The 21084-nt window shown below is 46.8% G+C and overlaps 1 protein-coding gene across 2 annotated transcripts in view; it reads right to left on the bottom strand.

Moving 5' to 3' along the window:
* Nucleotides 1-19700, bottom strand: part of SCARB1 (scavenger receptor class B member 1) — a 37402-nt gene extending 17702 nt beyond the window's left edge. For both annotated transcript variants that reach the window (XM_050923526.1, XM_050923527.1), the window contains exons 1-6: nt 19536-19700; nt 7186-7343; nt 4908-5049; nt 3318-3521; nt 2671-2766; nt 1177-1292 (exon numbers count right to left, since the gene is read on the bottom strand). In XM_050923526.1, the coding sequence (XP_050779483.1) occupies nt 1177-1292; nt 2671-2766; nt 3318-3521; nt 4908-5049; nt 7186-7343; nt 19536-19658 (839 nt within the window). In that variant the 5' untranslated portion in view covers nt 19659-19700. The remainder of the gene's footprint in view (nt 1-1176; nt 1293-2670; nt 2767-3317; nt 3522-4907; nt 5050-7185; nt 7344-19535) is intronic.
* Nucleotides 19701-21084: the final 1384 nt, after the last annotated feature.

Below are 21084 nucleotides of genomic sequence, written 5' to 3'. Positions count from 1 at the left end.
AGCAAGAATTTACTGTTTTGCATTGCAACTGCTGCCCAGTAATGCAATTAGTGTTGCAGACTGAATCTGTTTTGCAATAATGAACTTATCTGCCCCAGCAATGCAGACAATGCATGTTAAACACTTTATACAAATACTGGTAACCTCTACTGCCAGGAAAGTAACCTCCTCGCTTTTCAGCACCTATATAATATGTGGAAATGCATCACTGCTTCCAACTCGGCCATTCCAAGTATTGTTAACAATAAAGGTCACCACTAATACCAAGAGGGACATGCTGCAGACCCTTTAAATTCATGAAACAGCCCAGAGGCAGCAGTTGGAGCAATTAAGCTGCTTAGAAAGTGAACAGTACTTCTAGCTTCCCTGAAGTTACTTCTGTAATTGACTGTCCTAGAGTTCATAGAAGCTGAAACCAGAAGGCACCACTGCAACCATGGTCTGACCGCCTGTCTAACAGGCTATAGGACTTCCCTGTATTCATTCTAGCTTGAAATAGAGCATGGCAGAGAAACATCTAGTCCTGATTTAAAAAAAAAAAGTTTCCAGTGATAGAGAAACCACAACCACCCTTGTGAAGATGTAGTAATGGTTGATTACCCCGTTAGAAGTTTGCACCTTATTCCTAGTTTGAATTGATCGAGCTTCAACTTCTAGCAACTAGATTGCTACACCTTTGTCTGCTAGGTTGTTTGAGTGTTTGAGCACAGGAGTTACAGAACATTTGATAGTGTAGTCTACAGACTAAAGCAGGGATTGAACTAAGGAAGCCTTGATCCTATTCCTCTGCCATGCAGGATTTCTAGCCTTCATTTCCCCCTTTTGGGGATGCTAATATCTGCTCACCCTTGAGAAAAAAAAAAAAAGGCAGTAGATCACTGCAAACTCATTTTTGAGAGCAGCAGATCTTTTGATGGTAAGATGTGCCCAATCAGACAAACAACTGTACTCTGAGTATTTGAGATCACTTCAGAACTCTACCTTCAACACTGAAGTTAGTTCTACAAAGTGTTATTTTAGAGGACAGCTGAGTTATAACAAAGATAGCTATTTAACCAAGCAAGACCACATGTCTTCCAGCAACATTGCATTCCGAAGCTGAAGACTTCGCACTTCCAGTCACATGGTTAAACATGCAGCTACAGTGTATAAAACAAAAATTTAAGCTAATCTTACCGACAGGCATCAGGACTATAAAACTCTAGAGAGGAAGAAGGGGTCATGAAAGGAGGCCACATCTCTCCAGAAGTCCCATTGATCATGTTACACTCATTGGAGCGCCAGTAATTCACCTGCAAGAAAAGTTGCATGAGGAATTTAAAAAAGCCAGACTGACAACTATGTTAGTCAAACAGCTGTACTAACAGTTTCCTCTACATTTCAGCCCTGAGTAGTTTGCTTGCTCTTCTTCCTCCACTTCAGAATAGTTTTCCAGCAGTTCTACTTGGTGAGCAGCAAAGCAGGAGTTCAAAGAAGTCTAGAAAGCTCAAACTAAAGAGACCCTTCAAAAAAAGTGTCATGTAAACCTTGTCTCCCATCCAACAAGAGGAAGTCCAGTCCCTCAACCTTTAAGATGGACAATTCATGAAGTGGTGCCTCCTGAGAGATGCAATTTCTTGCCAGAATAAGCAAGAGGTGGTAGGACCTCTCTAGAGCTCTACAGGTGCTGGGAAGTTTTCTACTTTTTTTTTTAAAAAGGGAAGTAACCTTAATATGGTCTTCAAGTTTCCCATGCATGCAGTGCCATCTTTATGTTTGAAAGTCCCACTCCCCGTCAAACTGACTTTGATGCCCTCTTATATTTGAGGAGAGTCTAACTAAATACTAGTGCTTCATGACAAAATAGATTTAGGGAATCAGATGTCAGCGATGCTAGCCTATCTGGGAAAAGCAGGTTTTGAATTGCTACTACAAAAAACTTTGTAGGGCTGCTAAAATTGGCTATTAGACAGGCACTAGTATGGTCCAGAGGCCTCTGGACAGTTTTTCCACTTTAAGTTGCATCACTACCAAGCCAGTCTAACTAAAATATCCAGAGTTTGAAAAAGCCTGAGAACTTGTTAGTCGTTATCTTGTCAGTGTGTTTATTCACGGGAAGCTAATATTTATTTAGCTTGCCTTCTCCAAAGCACCAACCTTCCAGCTAGGTTACGAGTCTTAAATCTTAGATCAGGGGTCTCAAACATCATTGCACCATGACCCCTTTCTGACAACAAAAGTCACTAAAGAACCCCAGAAGGGGGGGGATGGATGCATGAGCCTGCCTGAGCCCTGTCACCCTGAGGGGGGAGTGGGGGGTGTGAAAGCAAAGATCCCAAAGCCCACTAAACCGGGGGGGGGGGGTGGAGGAGCAAAGCCAAAGTCCAAGGACTTCAGCTCCAGGCAGGTGACCTGTAACCTGAGCCCTGCCACTCAGGGCTGAAGCCCTCAGGGTTTGGCTTTGGGTCTGGGACCCAGCAAGTCTAAGCTAGCCTTAAAACAGGGTCACAACCCACTTTGGGGTCCAGACCCACAATCTGAGAATCCATCTAGCATCAGGCACCATTTTAAATTCAGGAAAAAAGTGGTCAACCATAAAGAGCTGCCAACTTTGATCAGCAGAATGATGTTTGATGAAGGTGTCATTTTAGAAAGCTAGAGTCGCTTTCTAGAGAGCAAGGGGACATTTACCTTTTTTAATCCATTCCATGTATCCACTGTGTGGATTTGATTGATGTCTGTGGCCCCAGTATACACAGTGAACAGTCCTGTATTCGAGTTGTTAAACTGTACAAAAGGAGAAAGAAGAATAACTTCCCTAGACCCATCCTATGCAGCAAGACGATGCATGTGGTAGCATTGCTACCTACGTAAGCCTAATTCTGTGGACACTCTCTGAAGACTAACTGGGTTAACAATGACTTTGCTGACTAACTCCTTCCTAGGTATGCCAAGGGACATCTTAAGTTCCTCCCCTGCTGGGGCAGTGCTGCCTAGTGTTTAAAGAAGGGGGGATGGGAATCAGGACTCCCTGGTTCCATCCCCAGTCTTGGCAGACTTACTACGGGACCTCAAGCAAGACTGTGCATCAGGTCCCCTATATGCAAGACAGATAATATGGAACAGGAATACGGGAGGCTAAATCAGCTGCTGTGTCAATGCTATGATGCAAGCTTGCAAGCAGTGCAGAACTGAACACAGCGATATTTAACCCATCTCTTTCAAGAAGCTATGAGACATGTTCTTGTGGGTGACACTCACCTGCATGAGCAATCCTACATTGGCAGAGGAGTAGCCTAAGAGTTGGTTTTAATGTTACCAAGCATGAGTTTACTTACATTCAAAAATAAGCCAAACTTCCCCTTGAAAGGGATCAGACCAGGCACTAAACTGTTCAGCACGTCTATAAGTGGGTCGTCATAGCCCCACATGATCTCTCCCACGGTTCGATTCATAAAAGCGTCCTGTCCCAAGCCAGCCAGTGCGCCACTTATTATCACCTTCAAAAACTGAGGTAGGTTCTCCATCATAATGGCTGTGCCCTAGGTTAGAGAGATTCAAGACAAGGGATATCAGGGTGCCATTTGGTACAGGAAGTGAATGTTAACAAGTTAGTGTCAGCTCCACTGTTCAGACAGCTGGTCTGAAGCTCCAGGACGGATTCCTCAAGCCAGAAACTTCTCCCCCAACTTGTGCCTTTTGCAGTTACTCCCACTGCAAGCACAGGAGACACAGTAATATTTTCGGCTCTGAGTTCCACTAAATTCTCATTCAAATCCCATGAGATCGCCTGGTTTTACATGGTCACAAACTACACTCAGCTTAGCTAAGGCTAATGAACCAAAGTCAGCAGTCCCACCCCCCACATCAATTCCTTGGAAACACCTGTTTCGTTTTTAGAAAAAACCAACACCCAGCGATACTCACATTGTAGCAAGGTCACCAATTATCACAATCCAAGGTACTTTCAGCAGTCCTCTGTGGAGAAGGCCCAACTCTACCAGGCACAGTTTGACATGCTAAGGTGATGCTTTCTGTACATGCCCTAGTATCTCCCCTTAGCATGGATTTCAACTATTCCTCCCCATGGATCTGCATCACTCAGCCCCATGTACACCTTCACCAAGCTGGAGCAGAACTCCAGGAATAAAAGTTTAACAGTGAACACTTCATTTTTGCTCAGCATGTATGCAGGTAATTATGCCAATAGCAATACTAGACCTGTAAACATAAGGCCCACGCTAGGGCCTAGTACATGCCCTAGTACCACGTGGTGTGAGCAGAGGCTCTTGTATTGTCCAAGAGTTTGCTGAAGACAGACTTGATGCTGGCTTCCCCCCATCCCCCAGCTGCTTTACCTCTGCACTGGCTGCAACACACCATTGGTTTAATATGATACCCCTTATCTACTTGATAACTGAGCCTGCCTCCCAAAAACACCACACCCCTTGTCCTGGACAATTTCAGTTGCCTATACCTCCCCTCCTTTGGCAGGAGTGAGCTATTAACACCCCACCCCTCACTTCCCCCAAGTTTTGGAAGTAGGGATGAACAGGGCAGTATTGTCTGAGGCAGACTGCTCAATTTTGGGTTTTGTGGCTGCCCCTCTCAATCTGTATCTTGACCCAATTCCTTTATACTTGTAGGAAACACATTTTGCTCAATCACTCAAGAGCAGGTGATTACAATTGTGCAGAGTTATCAAAATACTCAGAGAAACAAGGTCCTTGTGTCCTTAAGGCCACAGCAGCCATATGGAGCTTGTCCCGGATTAAGTCTAGTGTCTATAGTTTAAGCAGGGGAATGCCCAGCCTTTGCAAGGCAGGCTGGCATATTGTTATTTTAGCATGCTGCAGCAGGGTAACTTTCCCAACTCCCTGCAGACACAAGGATAAGTAATACCCCTCTGGAGTTTAAAGTAGTCTTACCATCACAAGGATGTTTGGCACAACAATGTAATCCTCTTCCCTCCCGTCTGACAGGTCTGGCTGGAAGTAAAATTGCCGGTATTCCAGGAAGGAAACTGTACCATTGTCATGGAACGTTATGTTTGTTTTATACCTGTGTTCTCTAGTTTAAAAAATTAGAAGACCAGGTGTAAGTAATCACTGGGGCACTTTCCCCATCAGCTCCAGTTTACATTGCTCCGACTCCTGCCACATGCAAGTTGGAGACAAGTTCACACAACCTGCTAAGGTTTTGCTGGCATGTCACTAGTGCCCTTTCAGTTCTGGCTTCATTAACTCCATGGCTGAAGTTGCCATTAGGTTCTCTTCTGCAAGAGGAGTAGGTGCTTATCTGGCACTTCATGAGGTATTCTGTAGGAACCATCATGAGATTTGGCTTTGAGATGGGGTGGGAGGGGACTTGTGGTGGGAATATAGCCATTATCACCGGCCACCTCTCTGCTGTTTTCTGTCTGATCTAAGAGAGAGCAGTACTGAAGCACTTCTTGCACTGCTGGCAGCCAGCTCTAATACAATTCTGTGCAGAAGAGTGAAAAGCAGAGGGCAGGAGGCAGCGGATGTAGCCAAGAAAACAGGAAGCCAGAGTGAAATGAAACTTGAAGGGAGCCAATTTGGGAAGAAAGTAAAATCAGGCCAAGAGATCAGATGAATAGCAGAGTGCCTGGCTACTTGATTTAACACCCTTTGCTAGTGGAGAGAGAGTCTGTAGCTAGCAGACAGCAATCTGAAGGATCGATGCCTTCTGGGAAACACTGTGGCTGTTTGAAGCTAGTGACTGGAACCCATCTAGGGTAGCAGCTATTTGCTATAGTATCTAGTTACGCTCCAAACCAGTTGACAATCAATGAAATGCAAACTGCTTTTCCTTGGGGAGGGGAAAATAAATCTTACCATGCAGCCTCATTTTTGTTGAGCTCCCCAGCTGTTAAGGGGCAGGAATGCACGACCCTGCTCACTGGGGAGCCCATCAAAAATAAGGCCGCATGGTAAGATTTGTCTTCCTTTCCCCAAGGCAGACAAAAGCACAACATCTAGCACATCCAACTGGCACAATTCCCACATGGATTTAAGTTAAGATCAGAGATTCAATTCCAGGTTCATGTGGCAAGTACAGTACAACAGACCTGCTCCTCTGGGCTGGGAGTTTTTAAGTTGTTTGTAACACAAAGTGCACACGTGGGATTCTAGAGAACTAGCTAATTATGCAGCTTTGAATCAGTGGCAGCCCAACAGAAAGCCTTGTATTGTATGGGCCAGGTAAGAATGGAGGCCCAATAATTACAGCAGAGAAAGGACAAGGGGCTCGATTTGCTTTAAGAAATCCTAATCAGCTGGAAAACAGACATTTATATTAAGCAGCTTTGCCCTTATTCAGTTTGTAGACTCATAATAAACCCATTCAAAACTGAAAGCATGTTAAGGTATCTCAACCTACAGGCGGTCAACGTGGCTTTAGCAGAGTGCTGACTTGCCAGTTTGGATGGCAACTCCAACGTGTATATACAGTCAGGCTCCCATATCCTACCCAACTAAAAAACGCTTTGGGATTAAAGAGCTAATCTTCCCACACAAGCTTTCTTGGTCTACTGAATTGACTTTGGGTACAAGTTTGTGCTAGAGATGTCTGGTAAGATTGCTGTTAAATGCAAGGCTATCTGGTCTAATGCCTCCCCCTCCAAACACACCAAAGCCAAGATTTTCAACAAGTTATTGGTTTTGGAATGTACTCCTTAATGCTTCTGCTCCCTTTAAAAGGCCAGATTTCAGAGGGCAGGAGCCCAGTACTTCCAGAAAAAGTCAGGCTTGTTAAGTGTGTGGTGGGTGGAAGGAGTGCACCTCAACTTAGCTGGAGTTAAAAAAAATTAGTGCTTTCAGCCTAAGTTTTTACGATGCATTTTTATCCTGTGCCTACTAGCTGCTCCCTTGTTTGCTCAGCCCTGCTTACAACCTTGATCATCATAGAGAGCTCTGTTTTAATTTACAGTCAGTCATGTGCTGGAGGATCAGATGAAGACTTAAAACAAACTGTTCCCAGTTTTGCCCTGTCTGGGTTCAGTGATGTACGAGACAGAAGCCTTAGCATGGATTTCAACTATTCCTCCCCATGGATCTGCATCACTCAGCCCCATGTACACCTTCACCAAGCTGGAGCAGAACTCCAGGAATAAAAGTTTAACAGTGAACACTTCATTTCTGCTCAGCATGTATGCAGGTAATTATGCCAATAGCAATACTAGACCTGTAAACATAAGGCCCACGCTGATTCACCACAGGCTTGGCTCCCAGACGAATCTCTTTTGGATTCATCACCTCAAATAAGTAGGCTGACAGGTAAAAAGGAACAGGAATGTCTTTCCACATAGTGAAGGCAAAGCTATTGGGATCGATCCTCACGTTCTGGAAGAGAAAGCAGACATTTGGGCTAGGCTTTATCACACCTCTATTATGCCCTCACAGAAGACAGCAATTTTACTTTCATTGATGCAATGCGCTCATTATGAAGCAGCTTTTAATGTGTACAAGACAGAAAACAGACAAGCTATCCTTACATTGGTCATACTAAGGGCTAAGTTGGAAGAGGGCTCTTCATATGCCAAACTTTTTTTTGCACAGTTAAAGCCCCTTGTGACTGCGGGGGATCAGCCTTTTCTTGAATTCCTTTAGTGAGAACTAGCCTGGATTAACAAGATCAAGTACAACTTGATCAAGTAGAGCAGGTTAAGAAGATGCAGACAGCCGGGCCTTCTAGGGCATTGGGGCTGCTCCACTTTGCACTATGAGGTCCTTGTTTTGGATTTGAATTAGTTGTCCCTGTACTACCACCACCTTCAAACACACGCACGTACAGTGGGCTCTTGATATATTGAGCTTTGATATACGAAGCAGGCTTCGAGTCACTTTAACATGAGCATGCTGAACTCACACCCAGCGTTCATACCACACTTTTCACAAGCAAGCTAATGCTTACACTGTCTTTGAACAAGTCAGCACTGGAGGGTAGAATCATGTTCAGACTAAAATTTTCTTCACACCCAGCGCTCTCTGCCCTGAAGCGCTTACAGTCTAACGGCACCAAGGATGAATCACACCACAGATGAGTGCGTTGGATAGACCAGCTTTGGGAAACCTTTGCACATAGGGGAAGGTGAGACAGCATATGCTGAGAGCAGTGGAAATAAACAGCGGGAGTGGCCAGGACAGGTGCACAGGTGATGTGAATGGTGCAGGAGACTGTTTTGCCATAAGCTGCATTAAGACAGTAATTTGAGCAGCTACAACATGCTTCCTTTTAATCTCTTAATTGTATTCAAGCTGTAACAAGCCATGGTAGAATACCAGCTGTACTCTGCCAAGGCAGGAAGAGAGCTCCCAGTGAAGCCTGACAGGATTCTGCTAGATTCTTCATTCCAATGAGGATAGAAGGCTATTCTTTTGTTGCTCAAATTCCATAGTGACAGCAGGATACAAGACTCTACATAGATTCTTTGGCAATCCAGAGAGAGCACCTCTATCTCTGGATTCAACTTGGCTATGTGTTTGTACAACTGCACCTCCCCAGAAAAGCCTGCTCATTGGAGGTACACATAGTAGCAGCACATGGAGGAAGGAGATAAAGCCCTTGATCCTGCAGGCTGATCTACATGAGGCCCACTGACTCCCCAGGAACCCTACCTGCATGGATTGAGACAACTTTGCTACTAATGGGATCCCCCCAGGGATGTAAGATTGTTGTGCCTCCTTAACTCTCTCCAGCCTGGGCTGTCTCTCACAATGCCTTGCTAGTGACCAGTAGCAAACCCCTCCAGGTGCTGTGATCACTCAGCACAAAAGCATGTGAAGCCCCACACCTGGCTAGATTGCATGAATGCTCCCAGATCCACTCATGAATCATACAGAGAAAGGGACCAGAGTCAAGTCCTCCCAGCACTGTACCTCAGGAATATACAGTCTTGCACTGCTCAAGATGGGCAGTGCCGATTGGTGGGTTCACCACTTCAACAATGGAAAGTGGACATACACCAGCCGGCACGAGACCTACGCAGATTTGCCCACACTTCATACAAACTTTGGTAAAGATGAACAGTAAAACAAGTGTATTGACCATAAGAGTTAGATTTTAAGTGATAGGCAAAAAATAAGCATTAGTTATCAAAAGTAGTAAAACATAACCATGCAGTCTAAATTCTCAACCCTATTAGGCTGAGCAGCAACTAGACCAAGCAGTTTTTCCTCATCCCACTGGATATTACAATCCTTAATATACAGGTTTGTTCCTAAAACTTGGGCCAATCTCCTCTGGTGGTGTCTTCTCAGTGTCTTGGTTGCTTGTAATGTAGGTGGGGGCAGGAGAAGGGCCAGTATGTGTCCACTCTGTTTTATACCCTCAGTCCATGTGCTTGGAAAACAAGTTCAGGCATGTCAGGGCATTGCTGAGTCTCCAGGCAAGGTTGAGCAATCCTCTAGTGTGGCCTCATGCAGGGAGTCACTGAATTGTAGCTCCCTTGATGGACCAATGGTTGATGGGTGGTTTGAAACCCTGCCTGGGTGTTACTTTCCTTGCTACTACCTCTGGGGAGCTAATATATGGCTGATTCCCCAACTTGCAGCATGTTTTAGTGACAACCAAATACAATTCTCATAACTTCATATGCATTAATATACATATATGGATAGAGAAAAGACTTTCAGCAGGTCATAACCTTTCCCCAGATACCTTACATGGAATGCTTTATATGCAAGATCACGATTATATAAAAATGAGGAATATGGAGCTTACAGGATGCTCCAAGGCAAAGCATGTCACAGGTATATCTGGGAAAGGGCACTGCACTCTCTACTGAGAGGGGCAGAGGGAACCTTACAGCTTGTTAAGTTATTGACTGTCAGGGACTCAAGTGATATTGAGAGGACATGGCTTATGGTTCTCTGTTTGAACATTGTACAAAGTCCTATTTGGCACAAGAGCATCATCAAATGGGCATCAGAGCATCAGCTTTGGTGTTTCTCCTCCAGTGAGGAGTTAAGTCACTACTCAGTCAGGCATAAGGCAGGAAGAGAAAGGATTCAACAAAACTCAGTTTGTTTGTCCTCAGACAAGCAAAAACTTCCTTCAGAATAAGAGAAAGAGGGTCTATTAAGTAACATGGCTCAGAGCTGGAGTGCTGCAGAAAGCAACAAGATTTTAGCTATTCTAACTGGAGAAGTACTTCCACCAGAGCCAGATTACACAGAGCCTTCCTTGCTCCCTCTGACTGCAACCCATGTCCCAACCTACCATCCAAGGTGACATGACATATGTCTAGTTACCAGGTGGACTCTGACAAGAATGTTCAAGGTCTGGTGTCTTTATAAGCATGCATCAAATGAAGAAAGGATCATAGAGAGGGGAACTAAGGAAAGACGGCTCGACTGAATATGCCTCTGCTGTATTATGGATCTTGAAGATTTTGGTGTTATAAGAAGCATTTCCAGGGCTTTTAATGAGAGATTTAACAAAGCCTTAACTCTCAATAGGCTTGAGACAGGTAAGTTGTGTGGAGTGATTTACTGTACGCTAGCATCTATGTATTAAAAAAATACATATAAAGATAAGGTCCTTGCCCCAGAGATTTTACAAGCCCCAGGCATACAATGCTCAAACTGAAGCAGGTCTGGGGATGGAATTTTGCTCTGCTGAATCAGTTAAAATGAACCCCATCTTATGGGGAGATCAAGAAAAAGTAAAATTGGATTTATCATTTTTGATATTTGATTTGGTGCATGTTCAATGGTTAGTTTCACAGGGGAGGGATAGCTCAGTGGTTTGAGCATTGGCCTGTTAAACCCAGTGTTGTGAGCCCAATCCTTGGGGGGGGGGGTGGAGATTTATGGATCTGGGGCAAAAATCTGTCTGGGGATTGGTCCTGCTTTGGGCAGGAGGCTGAACTAGATGACCTCTTGGAGGTCCATTCCAACCCTGATATTCTATTATTTGTTTCTTTCCTTTGTAAGTGGGTTTAAATTCCATTCAAATGATTAAAGTAACTCAAGACACTTATGGAACCAGATTAAAGTGGTTAATAATCAGTTTAGAAATTTCAGCATCTATCCTGCTTTGTGCAGTTTTGTTCCAGTCTGGTCTTTAAAAAGGAAAGCCACATGAAAGGCTCAGAACTCCGCATCCCATTGATGTTAGTTTTACATGATGCCCATTACTAAACAGATTTAAGATGCTCCGATTATCTGCATCAGAGTGATTTAAGAATACCAGCAGTATTTTGCAGTCAATATGTGAACAGCTTTAAAGGTACCCCACTTTTGCCCTACCAATGCCCATTCACTGTGGTCACCATCAGGCACAGGGCTTTCCACAGTATCTTGAGAAGGGTCATGCTAACTCAGTGGGCTCATTTTATAGGGGGTGGGACAGAGAAGGTCTTTGGACCACCACCAACCTCTGAAGGGGCACAAGAAGCAAGGTACAGCTGTTCTGAAGGTTCTTCCTTCAGATCAACAGGGACATGCCCTCCACCAGGTCCCCAGCCAGTGGAAGGCTGTGCACATTTGACAAATTGATTTATTCAGATTCTCCCAGTCCCTCCACTATAGAATCCGGAGTCACCTGCAATATTAAGGTAAGTACTAGGGACAGCCACCCCATTCTCATCACTGAGCTTGGAGAGATCAAACATCTAGTAGGAAATGGTGAGCAGAAAGGATTCACTTGAGTTGGACCTTCTCTTGTTTACCCCCCACTACATCTGTTATCCCTTTGTTCCTTCCTTGCCTTCCATTTATAGGGCTGCTATCCCATGCTTTTATAGCCAATACTTTTCAGTCTCTGAAGAGCAAAACCTCCTTTCTTTTTGTTCCTGGAATCTTATTCATCCCCTATTCTGTTGTCCACCCTCCTCACCTGCTTGTATTCGCCTCTCTTCTGCCTCCCTTGATCCCCCTGTCCTTATCCCACCTGTATACAATACACAGCACTTAATGCTTCATAGACACTCACTCATGACACCCCAGAGGCAGTAAGTAGATGTCTGATTTTACCTACAGGGATGCCAGAGTCAAGTGACTTGAAGGCCACAAGTGACAGAGCAAATATTAGATGGCAGGAGTCCTCAGCTCTCAGTTCCCTGTGTAGCTGCAAAAGGCAGCTTGAGGTTAATTGTAGTTTGTGTTAATTTGGCTTTCTATAAAAATACTAGAATCTGCTGTTGCTTGTGTACAGCAAATTCATCCAGGCAGCTGGTATTAAGGCCAGCAGTGAGCACTGCCTGAACCAGTCACATACCAGATTTTAGCAACACAGAGCTACTAAGTCAGGTAGGCCTTGAGACTGTTAGCAATGAATTGCCCCTGCAATGTGTAAACTGTGTGCTATTGACGAGGTGTAGTATGGATTCTGGATCCTCAGACACTGGCTACCAGACTAAGTGACCCAAGGCCTGACCATGAACAGCAAATCTCATTTGTCATCCCAAACTGGTATGTGCCATTCACAAACAATGCTCAAAGCTTGTTTTGTAACTACCAGTTTAAGCCTCCCAGATCCACAGCTTCCTTTCATGCAGTTCTGCGGTACAATAGCAATTGAATAGGACTTACAATGTTGTCATATGACAAGCCTTACTCCAAGTTAGGCTTCCCCTCAAATTAAGACAAGCTTTCAAAATATATCTTATGCAACAGATAAGATATTGAGATTAAGTGTTGACAATTTGTACTGTGGAAGTTACAAGACATTTTAGACCTCGTGAACATATGCCATAGTTGAGACAGCATTTAAGCTCAGAGGCATGTGAAAACTTTTAGCTGATATTGCAAAGGGTTTCTGCCAACGAGTCAGTAACACTGGAGTTAAGCTTTGCCAGAACCCTGGAGACCATGATAAAGATGTTACAAGAGATACTAGTAAACTCGTGACAGAACACAAATGCTGGAATAGGCAAGGCCAACCATCTTTCAATAAGTGGTCTGCAACACTCTGGCTGACAGTCAGACTGCATGTGTCCAGTACTGAAGAAATTAGTTTAAATGAACTTAGGTGAGCAGGGAAGTATTTAAGTGGATTCTTCCTGCTAGAAGATTTCCCAAACACAACCTGCACCATAGCCAATAGACCCTTAATCTAGTGCAAGTTCTATTTGTATTTGTTGCATTTGCAGCAAGCCAGTGCTATGGAGCCAGCAAGCTCAACCCTGGGGAAGGGAGTGAAATAAGAATGTGCTGCTCTATCATGCCATTAGATAACAGTTTTAACAGAGTTATCCCTGTACAGTCCTCAGACAGAAGGATGGAAGCTGAGATGCCCGTTCACTGGGAGGGTTGAAGATAGGGAAGGATTTTTAGGGTCACTGCAAGAACGCAGCAGAGGATAGGAAAGGAGAAAATAAGAACGGCCACTACCCAGTGATTCTTACAGCAGCAGTTTTACTGAACACACAAGACTTGTTTTACTTCAGCTCAAGTGGCTCTTCATGTGATGTGAGCGCAAAGATTGGATTTATGAACCCAAACAAATTCCTTTCTACCTAAAAACCCAAGCATTGTCTTGCTTAATTCAAGAGTTCTATCACTTGAGGATTAAAGAAGCACATAATACCAGAAAATAGGATGACCTTCCACTTACTTCTACTGCTTTTTCATGCTTAAGGGTGAAACCTAGTATCATATGACATTGTAGATGTTGGGCCACAAGACTCACCCGGCGGCATGATGTCCTTTGGAGGGGGAGGTGTTAATTTTTGCTGATAATTTGGAGCTACTACAAAACTAACAAGCACCGAGAAGTCTTTCTGAATTATTTGTGGATATCTAGGATCATAGCCAAGATGACATCCATATTTCCAAGCAATACAATCATGCTGGTCTTTTTCCCCCACTCTGCTTTGCCATAGTGGGATTTGAATGCTAAGCAGATGCTCACCTGTCTTGCAGGAAATATGCAAATGGTTCTCCTACCACCCCAAGGCAGTGATTCAAGTTCTCCCACTCCTTCCCACACCTTACACAAGCTATTTACTTTCTGGCAGTAGAGTGAGTAAGTGCTATAAAACAGCATATGGTCTGCCAATGTTCTCTATTGCTGCAGCACTCTGTCTGCTGAATTTCTGTAGTATGCAACCCAAAACAGCTCTGCCTTTCTAGCAAAATGAGCCAGTGTACTAACTGATCCCACAACAGGACTTGGCAATGTGAACTCAAGTGCAGCAAGCAAACTGAAGTGTGAATCTGACTCTTCCCAACCTAGTGCTCTGATCTCTCTTCTCCACATCCCTCCTTACACCAGGAGTTCCATTGGTCTGCCAGCTAACAGCTTGGTCATGGAGGAGTGGGGATGGATTTTACTGATTCTCTGTTACATCGTGAAAGCTAGGATTTTTAATTCTAGACACACTTAAGCCCAGACCCTCCAAAGTGTTTAGGGTCTTGAAATCAATGGAAGTTAAGAGCCTACCTACTTTTGATCACCACAGTGCCTTTCCTCACTTTGAGAGCACTTCGTGCCACATTGAAAATTTGAGCCAGTGGGGTTGCATGGACATAACAGAAGGAAGAATTTAGGTTATGTTTAATGCCTTATTCAAGTAAAGTGTTGGGATCTTTGAATTGCTTTATTGGAGCTCTGGGTGTTTCACACACTGAAGAGTCAGGACTCTCTAGCAATCATCCTTGCTGCAAACTACTCAGGGGCGGTTCTAGGTATTTTGCCGCCCCAAGCACGGCAGGCAGGCTGCCTTCGGCAGCTTGCCTGCAGGAGGTCCCCGGTCCTGTGAATTTGGCAGCAGCCTGCGGGAGGTCCACCGAAGCCACAGGACCAGCAGACCCTCCGCAGGCATGCTGCCAAAGGCAACCTGCCTGCCTCCCTCGCGGCGACTGGCAGAGTGCTCCCCGTGGCTTGCTGCCCCAGGCACACGCTTGGTGTGCTGGTGCCTGGAGCCACCCCTGAAACTACTTCAGGGTGGCATGGCTGCAGATAACTGCATACATGCCAGACCTGTTGGCCTGCATGCCCCCATTGCAGAAGGGAAAGAACAGTAGAAGGACATTAGCTACACAGCATTAATCGAACTGTCAGCTTTTAATCCATCTTAATGCTTCTTATGAAGACACACGGCCTTTTCAGAACTTCCTGTGGAGTTAGCCAGAGAGATTCTGCTACGGCAATAAGGCATTAATCATATCAGTCAAAAGCTCAGATTCATTTACCGTAAGGTTGGGACACTGACTGGTCCAAAAATAAATTGATCGGTTGACTATTGGTCAAGAATGATCACACATCAAAACAGTCTAATATTTTAAATGCACTAATTTACTAGAACAAAGAGTATGACTTGATGGTCTCCAACTGGCTTAGATAGATATTTATGTCTAATTAGCAAAAACCTAGATTTAAGAGTTATTTTAGCTCAGAAAAAAATTGTTATACAATGAAATGAAGTCCCTCCTGCACTCCCTTCGGTTAGTTTCTATAGGTTTGTCTGGTCGGTTTAGACTATAAACACTTCAGGGCAGGGACTATGTCTTAACTTGTTGAATGTGCTTTGTAAGCCACTGCATAGGTTTATGGTCTGCTATACAAAGCTAGTGTAGAAGATTCCAGCCAATCAAGAGGCTTTATATTCAATTATTTTGTCTCTTCCCCTCCCTCTAACCCACATCCAGCAGATGGCATATCAGGTAGTAACCAGCCTAACAGGGTATCATCATGCAGTCAAATATTTAGGTTACATCAAGGCCTTCTTGCCAGAATATTTAACAGTGATCAAATAGGTGGTCAACTGACATTTGACCAGGCCTTATGCGGTGCAGTTGTAGGTGTCAGTCCCATGGTATTACAAGGATGAGGTTGGTGAGGTCACCTCTTTTATTGCACCAACTTCCATTGGTGAGAATTTGAGCTACACAGAGCTCTTCTTCACCTCTGCGTAGCTTATCAACAGAAGTCGGACCAATAAGAGAGGCAAGGTGGGTGAGGTCCTATTATTTGAGCAGCCAAGTGACCCATTTGCCAAGCCTAGCTCACACAGCCAAATCTGCTTTCAGTTACCACCATGCAACTTCACTGAAAACAATGTGACTCAATTTGGTAGCATTCTGGGGTGACTGGGTCAAAATTTATTTTAAATGTCTAGAGCCCAGAAGTCTTCAGGCAAAAGAGACTCCACAAACCTAATTAAAAGTCAAGTTTTCACTGGTACAGTTAACATTCTGCAAGATAGCCTTCTTCCCCTCCCCCCCTGTAGACCTTGTAGCAGAGCAGTCTTTCTAGCCAATCACTGCTTAATTCATCTAGATCGGATGACTATAAATGCTAGGGATAGGTAAAATCTCAGCTTGATTGGCCCATCTTTAGCCTTCTTTCAGATATGGCTAAGGGCACACCTCACCTACAAATGAGATTCCCTTCACTCAGCCCTCCAGGAGATAATGGACATATTTGCAGACACAACCCAGTGCTGGAGGAGACCTTCAGCCTTTTCAGTCAGAGCACAGCATCATCTGATGACATCACCACTAGGGTCTCTGGACTAGAAGTTGCATCAACCAACCGCGGGCACAGGTTGAGGGGAATTGTGTTTGGCAAGTCAGACAAGCAACTGCTTGCAAGTGGTTTCAATTCACTGATCATAATGGAGGAGGTTTTAGTAGTATAAAGTCTAACACACACTTCACAGGGCTTATCATTTAGATACAAGGGAGCTACTTAGCATCCCCTGCTCTTCCTTTGAGCCCCTAAGATCCCAGCACATGCTAGAATTGCTCAAGACCTTTTTTAACCTGGCGTTACAAATCCCTGAATCAGAGTTCAGGGGGGAATTTACAAAGATGTAAGTGGCAGTTGACGTCTAACAGCCATTTATCTCTTTGAAAGTCTCCCCCTAAAACTTTAACGTCCGACAGACTGTTTACTGTAGCACTGCTAGACTGGAGATCTAGAGAAGTCTCCCTACAGCGACGAGATGAATTCAGCACTTGGTAGGAACATCATGAACAGCTTTCCAGTCTCCATAAAACTTGTGGAAAGGGATATGGTTAGTTCAGATCCACTAGATGGAAGCCTGCTACTTAACTACCAAGGATCTGTAGTAAGTGTCCTTCCTGTTCCTCCCACGCAGTCAGAGCTGCTGTGTTCCATGCTGTAGCTGGGGCGTGAAGCAGTTCGAGTAGGCATGGTTTGCAGAGGAATACAAGAACGCAAGCCAGAAGAGTTTACACTACATGTATGGGAGGGGGCACAATTTCTCACAAAGCCACAAGCTCAGAAGACAATACCACACCGGTTTTCTTGAAGCAACAGAGCTAGAATAAGTGAAGATTTAAATCCTGCTGGAAAGGAAGGGTCATCAACAGGCCACAAGCAGAGTCTGGCAGCTCTGCTGCAACCCTGCTGAACTCAGCATATTCCTTTATATGCACCCACATGCTTCCCCTTCCACTCAACTTCTGCTCAGGGAATCTGTGGAGAGCTTACCACCATCACCCACCCAAAAGCAGCCAAGTTCCATTTCCTTCCAAGCCACAGACCTCATTGCTTGCTTTTGGCCTTCCTGGGAGGAAGACACATGCATTGTACACTTCAAACTGAGGGTCTGATTATCACTTCCCACCTACATGTGACCCTACAAGATACTCCACTATTCCCATGCGATCATCACTTTCATGGTAAAACCACCAATGAAAGATGTAGGCATTATTATTTGTGGGGTTATGAAGAAATAGGAGCAAGAGCAGAGAGCTAGCAGCCCCTCCAACCCCAGATCTCTGACATACTGAGATCAGCTATCTCCTGGGAGTGAAGGGATTGATGCAATCAAAGAAAGCCTTTGGAACAGGCTTTACTCAAACAATTAAAAGCTCGGAGATGCACGAACAACTAACTCCTCAGCCCCCCTCAGAGTCATCAGAAAGGGGCCCTGATTAACTCACTGGAAATGGTTAGTGCCAGTTACATGAAGCTCTCCTTGGACATTAAGCCTCTGCTCAGCTGCACTTCTCTCTAGTTCCAGTGCATTATTTCAGCTGAGGTGCAGCATTTTCAGCTAGCAGCTACTGAACCTTTTGTTGTAAATGCTGACTGCTACAGTCAGGAGCACAGTGCCATATGACCTGATCTTTCCTACTGCAATGGGGAGCAAGGCTATCAGCCTTCATTAAGCTTCCGTAGCCAGCACGAACAAGCAAAAGAAAAAAAGGTGCATTTTACACATCCTTTAGAGCAGGGTGTAGTAAGTGAAGGCCCTGATAAAGGCCCAGTATGAGGCCTGAACTAAAGTAATGGTCAAGACTTAGCTAAAAAGCAAAGTCAAGCTGTGAGCTGAAGGCCAGCTCGGTTCACAAATGTTGGCAAGGAAAGGGCTGATGTTGCATAAACAGATATTCACCTAGCATATCGAAGTATATACACGGTACCAGAACACCTTATACATTCCACAGATAAGAAAGAACAGGCCGACCCATCCCAATGACGGGGGCAAAAGGATAAAATGATGGATAGAGTTTTGTTCGAAGCAACATGTACAAGGTGAAAGGCGGCACCTTACTACGTAGAAGGGTTGTACCTCAATACGTCAGGAGTGATGTGTAACTTGTTTGTACCCGTGTATAAGAATACATCCCTGGGGCGGTGTCTTTGTCCAGCCGAGGGGGCAGTGGAAAGTCCTGCCACTGACTGAGCCGAGTCCATTGACCGTGGGCACATAGTAGTAGTATGCCTTTTACTAGAGTAACAATCTAGGGGAACTATTGTTGTGTCCAATACGGCAATAAACCTGGCCGACGTGCCTTCGTACCTTACTAGACTCTGTGGTCATTGGGAGTTCTCTTCGGGTCTGCTGCGTCAGCTATCTGCGCAGAGCTGGGGCAGCACACAGAGGGAACACACGCACGCAGCCGAGTGATACCAACAAGGAGAGAGCAGAGCACCACACTGGTAGCATCTGACAACACAGGGGTGCTCAACTTTTTTCCTTTCTGAGCCACCCTCTTCCCCCCAACATGCTATAAAAACACCACAACCAACCTGTGCTGCAGTAACTGGTTTTCTGCATCTAAAAGCCAGGGTGGCATTAGGGGGGGGTAGCAAGCAGGGCAATTGCCTGGGCCCCTCCATGTCACAGGGGCCCCACCCCATGAAGCTACATTGCTCAGGGTTCAGCTTCAACCCTGGGTGGCAGGGCTCAGGGACCTGGGCTTCAGCCCCATGCAGCGGGCCTTCAGCTTTCTGCCCAGGGCCCCAGCCAATCTAAAGCTGGCCCTGCTTGGAGACCCCCAAAACTTGCTTGAGGCCCCCAAGGAGGCTCCAGACCCCTGGTTGAGAACTACTGCCTTAGAACATGGTACTGCTCTTACCTCCACTTGCAACAGAAATAGTTTGCAAGAAGTTGTCCCAGCAGCATCTCAGCCCCAATAGATACAGTTAGATGTCTGCCAGCTTCTCACCCTGTCCTATCACTAGCAGTGACCTCAACAGCCTACAAGGCCTGGCAGCTGTAGCCCAGAAAACAGCTACGGGGGAGGGGGGGCACGGGGAGGAACCCGGGCACTTGGGTCCCCCCAGGCTTTGCTGGGGGCTGGCAAAGGGGACGCCAGCGCTGGTCTCACCTTGATGACCTGGTCCCGCACCAGGCTGGGCAGGACGAAGAGCAGGACGAGGCCGCACAGCGCGAACAGCAGCCCGCTCAGCCCCAGCGCCAGGGGCGCTCCGCGCCCCGCGGGGGCGGCCATGGCGGGCAGAGACGCGTCCCTCGCAGCCACCAGCCAGGCCTCGCTGCCGCCCCGCCCGCGGCTCAGCTGCAGCCAGCGCCGGCAAAGCGCGGCCGGCCGCGATTTTATCCCCTCCGGCCGCGCCGGGCCCGCCCCCTCGGCCGGCTCTGCCCAGCGCTCGGCGGGGAACTGCCGGCCCTGCCCGCGCCCCCGCAGCGGGACACCCGGCCGCAGCGGCCAGCGCGGGGCGGGGGCGGCCTTGGGCTGGGGAACCGAGCGAGGCTGTTTCGCGCCCCGCCTCCCTCCCCGCCCCGAGGACCAGGCGGCTGGGGAGCTTCCCCCCCACTCCACAGACCCCAGGTAGCTTCTCTATCCTCCCCATCCCGGGGAGCTTCTCTGTTCCCCCCTCCACAGAGCCTGGGGAGCTTCTCCAACACCCCCCCCCCCACAGATCCTGGGGAGCTTCTCCAACACCCCCCCCCAACACACACACAGATCCTGGGGAGCTTCTCTATCCTCCCCCCACCCCCACAGATCCTGGGGAGCTTCTCCAACACCCCCCCCCACGCACACAGATCCTGGGGAGCTTCTCTATCCTCCCCCCCCCCACAGATCCTGGGGAGCTTCTCCAACACCCCCCTACGCACACACAGATCCTGGGGAGCTTCTCCAACACCCCCCCACCCCCACAGATCCTGGGGAGCTTCTCCAACACCCCCCCCCCACGCACACAGATCCTGGGGAGCTTCTCTATCCTCCCCCCCCCCACAGATCCTGGGGAGCTTCTCCAACACCCCCCTACGCACACAGAGCCTGGGGAGCTTCTCCAACACCCCCCCCAACACACACACAGATCCTGGGGAGCTTCTCTATCCTCCCCCCACCCCCACAGAGCCTGGGGAGCTTCTCCAACACCCCCACCCCACGCACACAGAGCCTGGGGAGCTTCTCTATCCTCCCCCCCCCCCCACAGATCCTGGGGAGCTTCTCCAACACCCCCCCCCACACACACACAGATCCTGGGGAGCTTCTCTATCCTCCCCCCCCCCACAGATCCTGGGGAGCTTCTCCAACACCCCCCCCCACGCACACAGATCCTGGGGAGCTTCTCTATCCTCCCCCCCCCCACAGATCCTGGGGAGCTTCTCCAACACCCCCCTACGCACACAGAGCCTGGGGAGCTTCTCCAACACCCCCCCCAACACACACACAGATCCTGGGGAGCTTCTCTATCCTCCCCCCACCCCCACAGAGCCTGGGGAGCTTCTCCAACACCCCCCCCCCCAACACACACACAGATCCTGGGGAGCTTCTCTATCCTCCCCCCACCCCCACAGAGCCTGGGGAGCTTCTCCAACACCCCCCCCAACACACACACAGATCCTGGGGAGCTTCTCTATCCTCCCCCCACCCCCACAGATCCTGGGGAGCTTCTCCAACACCCCCC

The sequence above is a fragment of the Gopherus flavomarginatus genome, chromosome 15, assembly GCF_025201925.1.
Source record: "Gopherus flavomarginatus isolate rGopFla2 chromosome 15, rGopFla2.mat.asm, whole genome shotgun sequence".
Lineage (NCBI taxonomy): Eukaryota > Metazoa > Chordata > Testudines > Testudinidae > Gopherus > Gopherus flavomarginatus.
The sequence above is the reverse complement of the archived record's forward strand: the minus strand, read 5'-3'. Positions and strand labels throughout refer to the sequence as shown.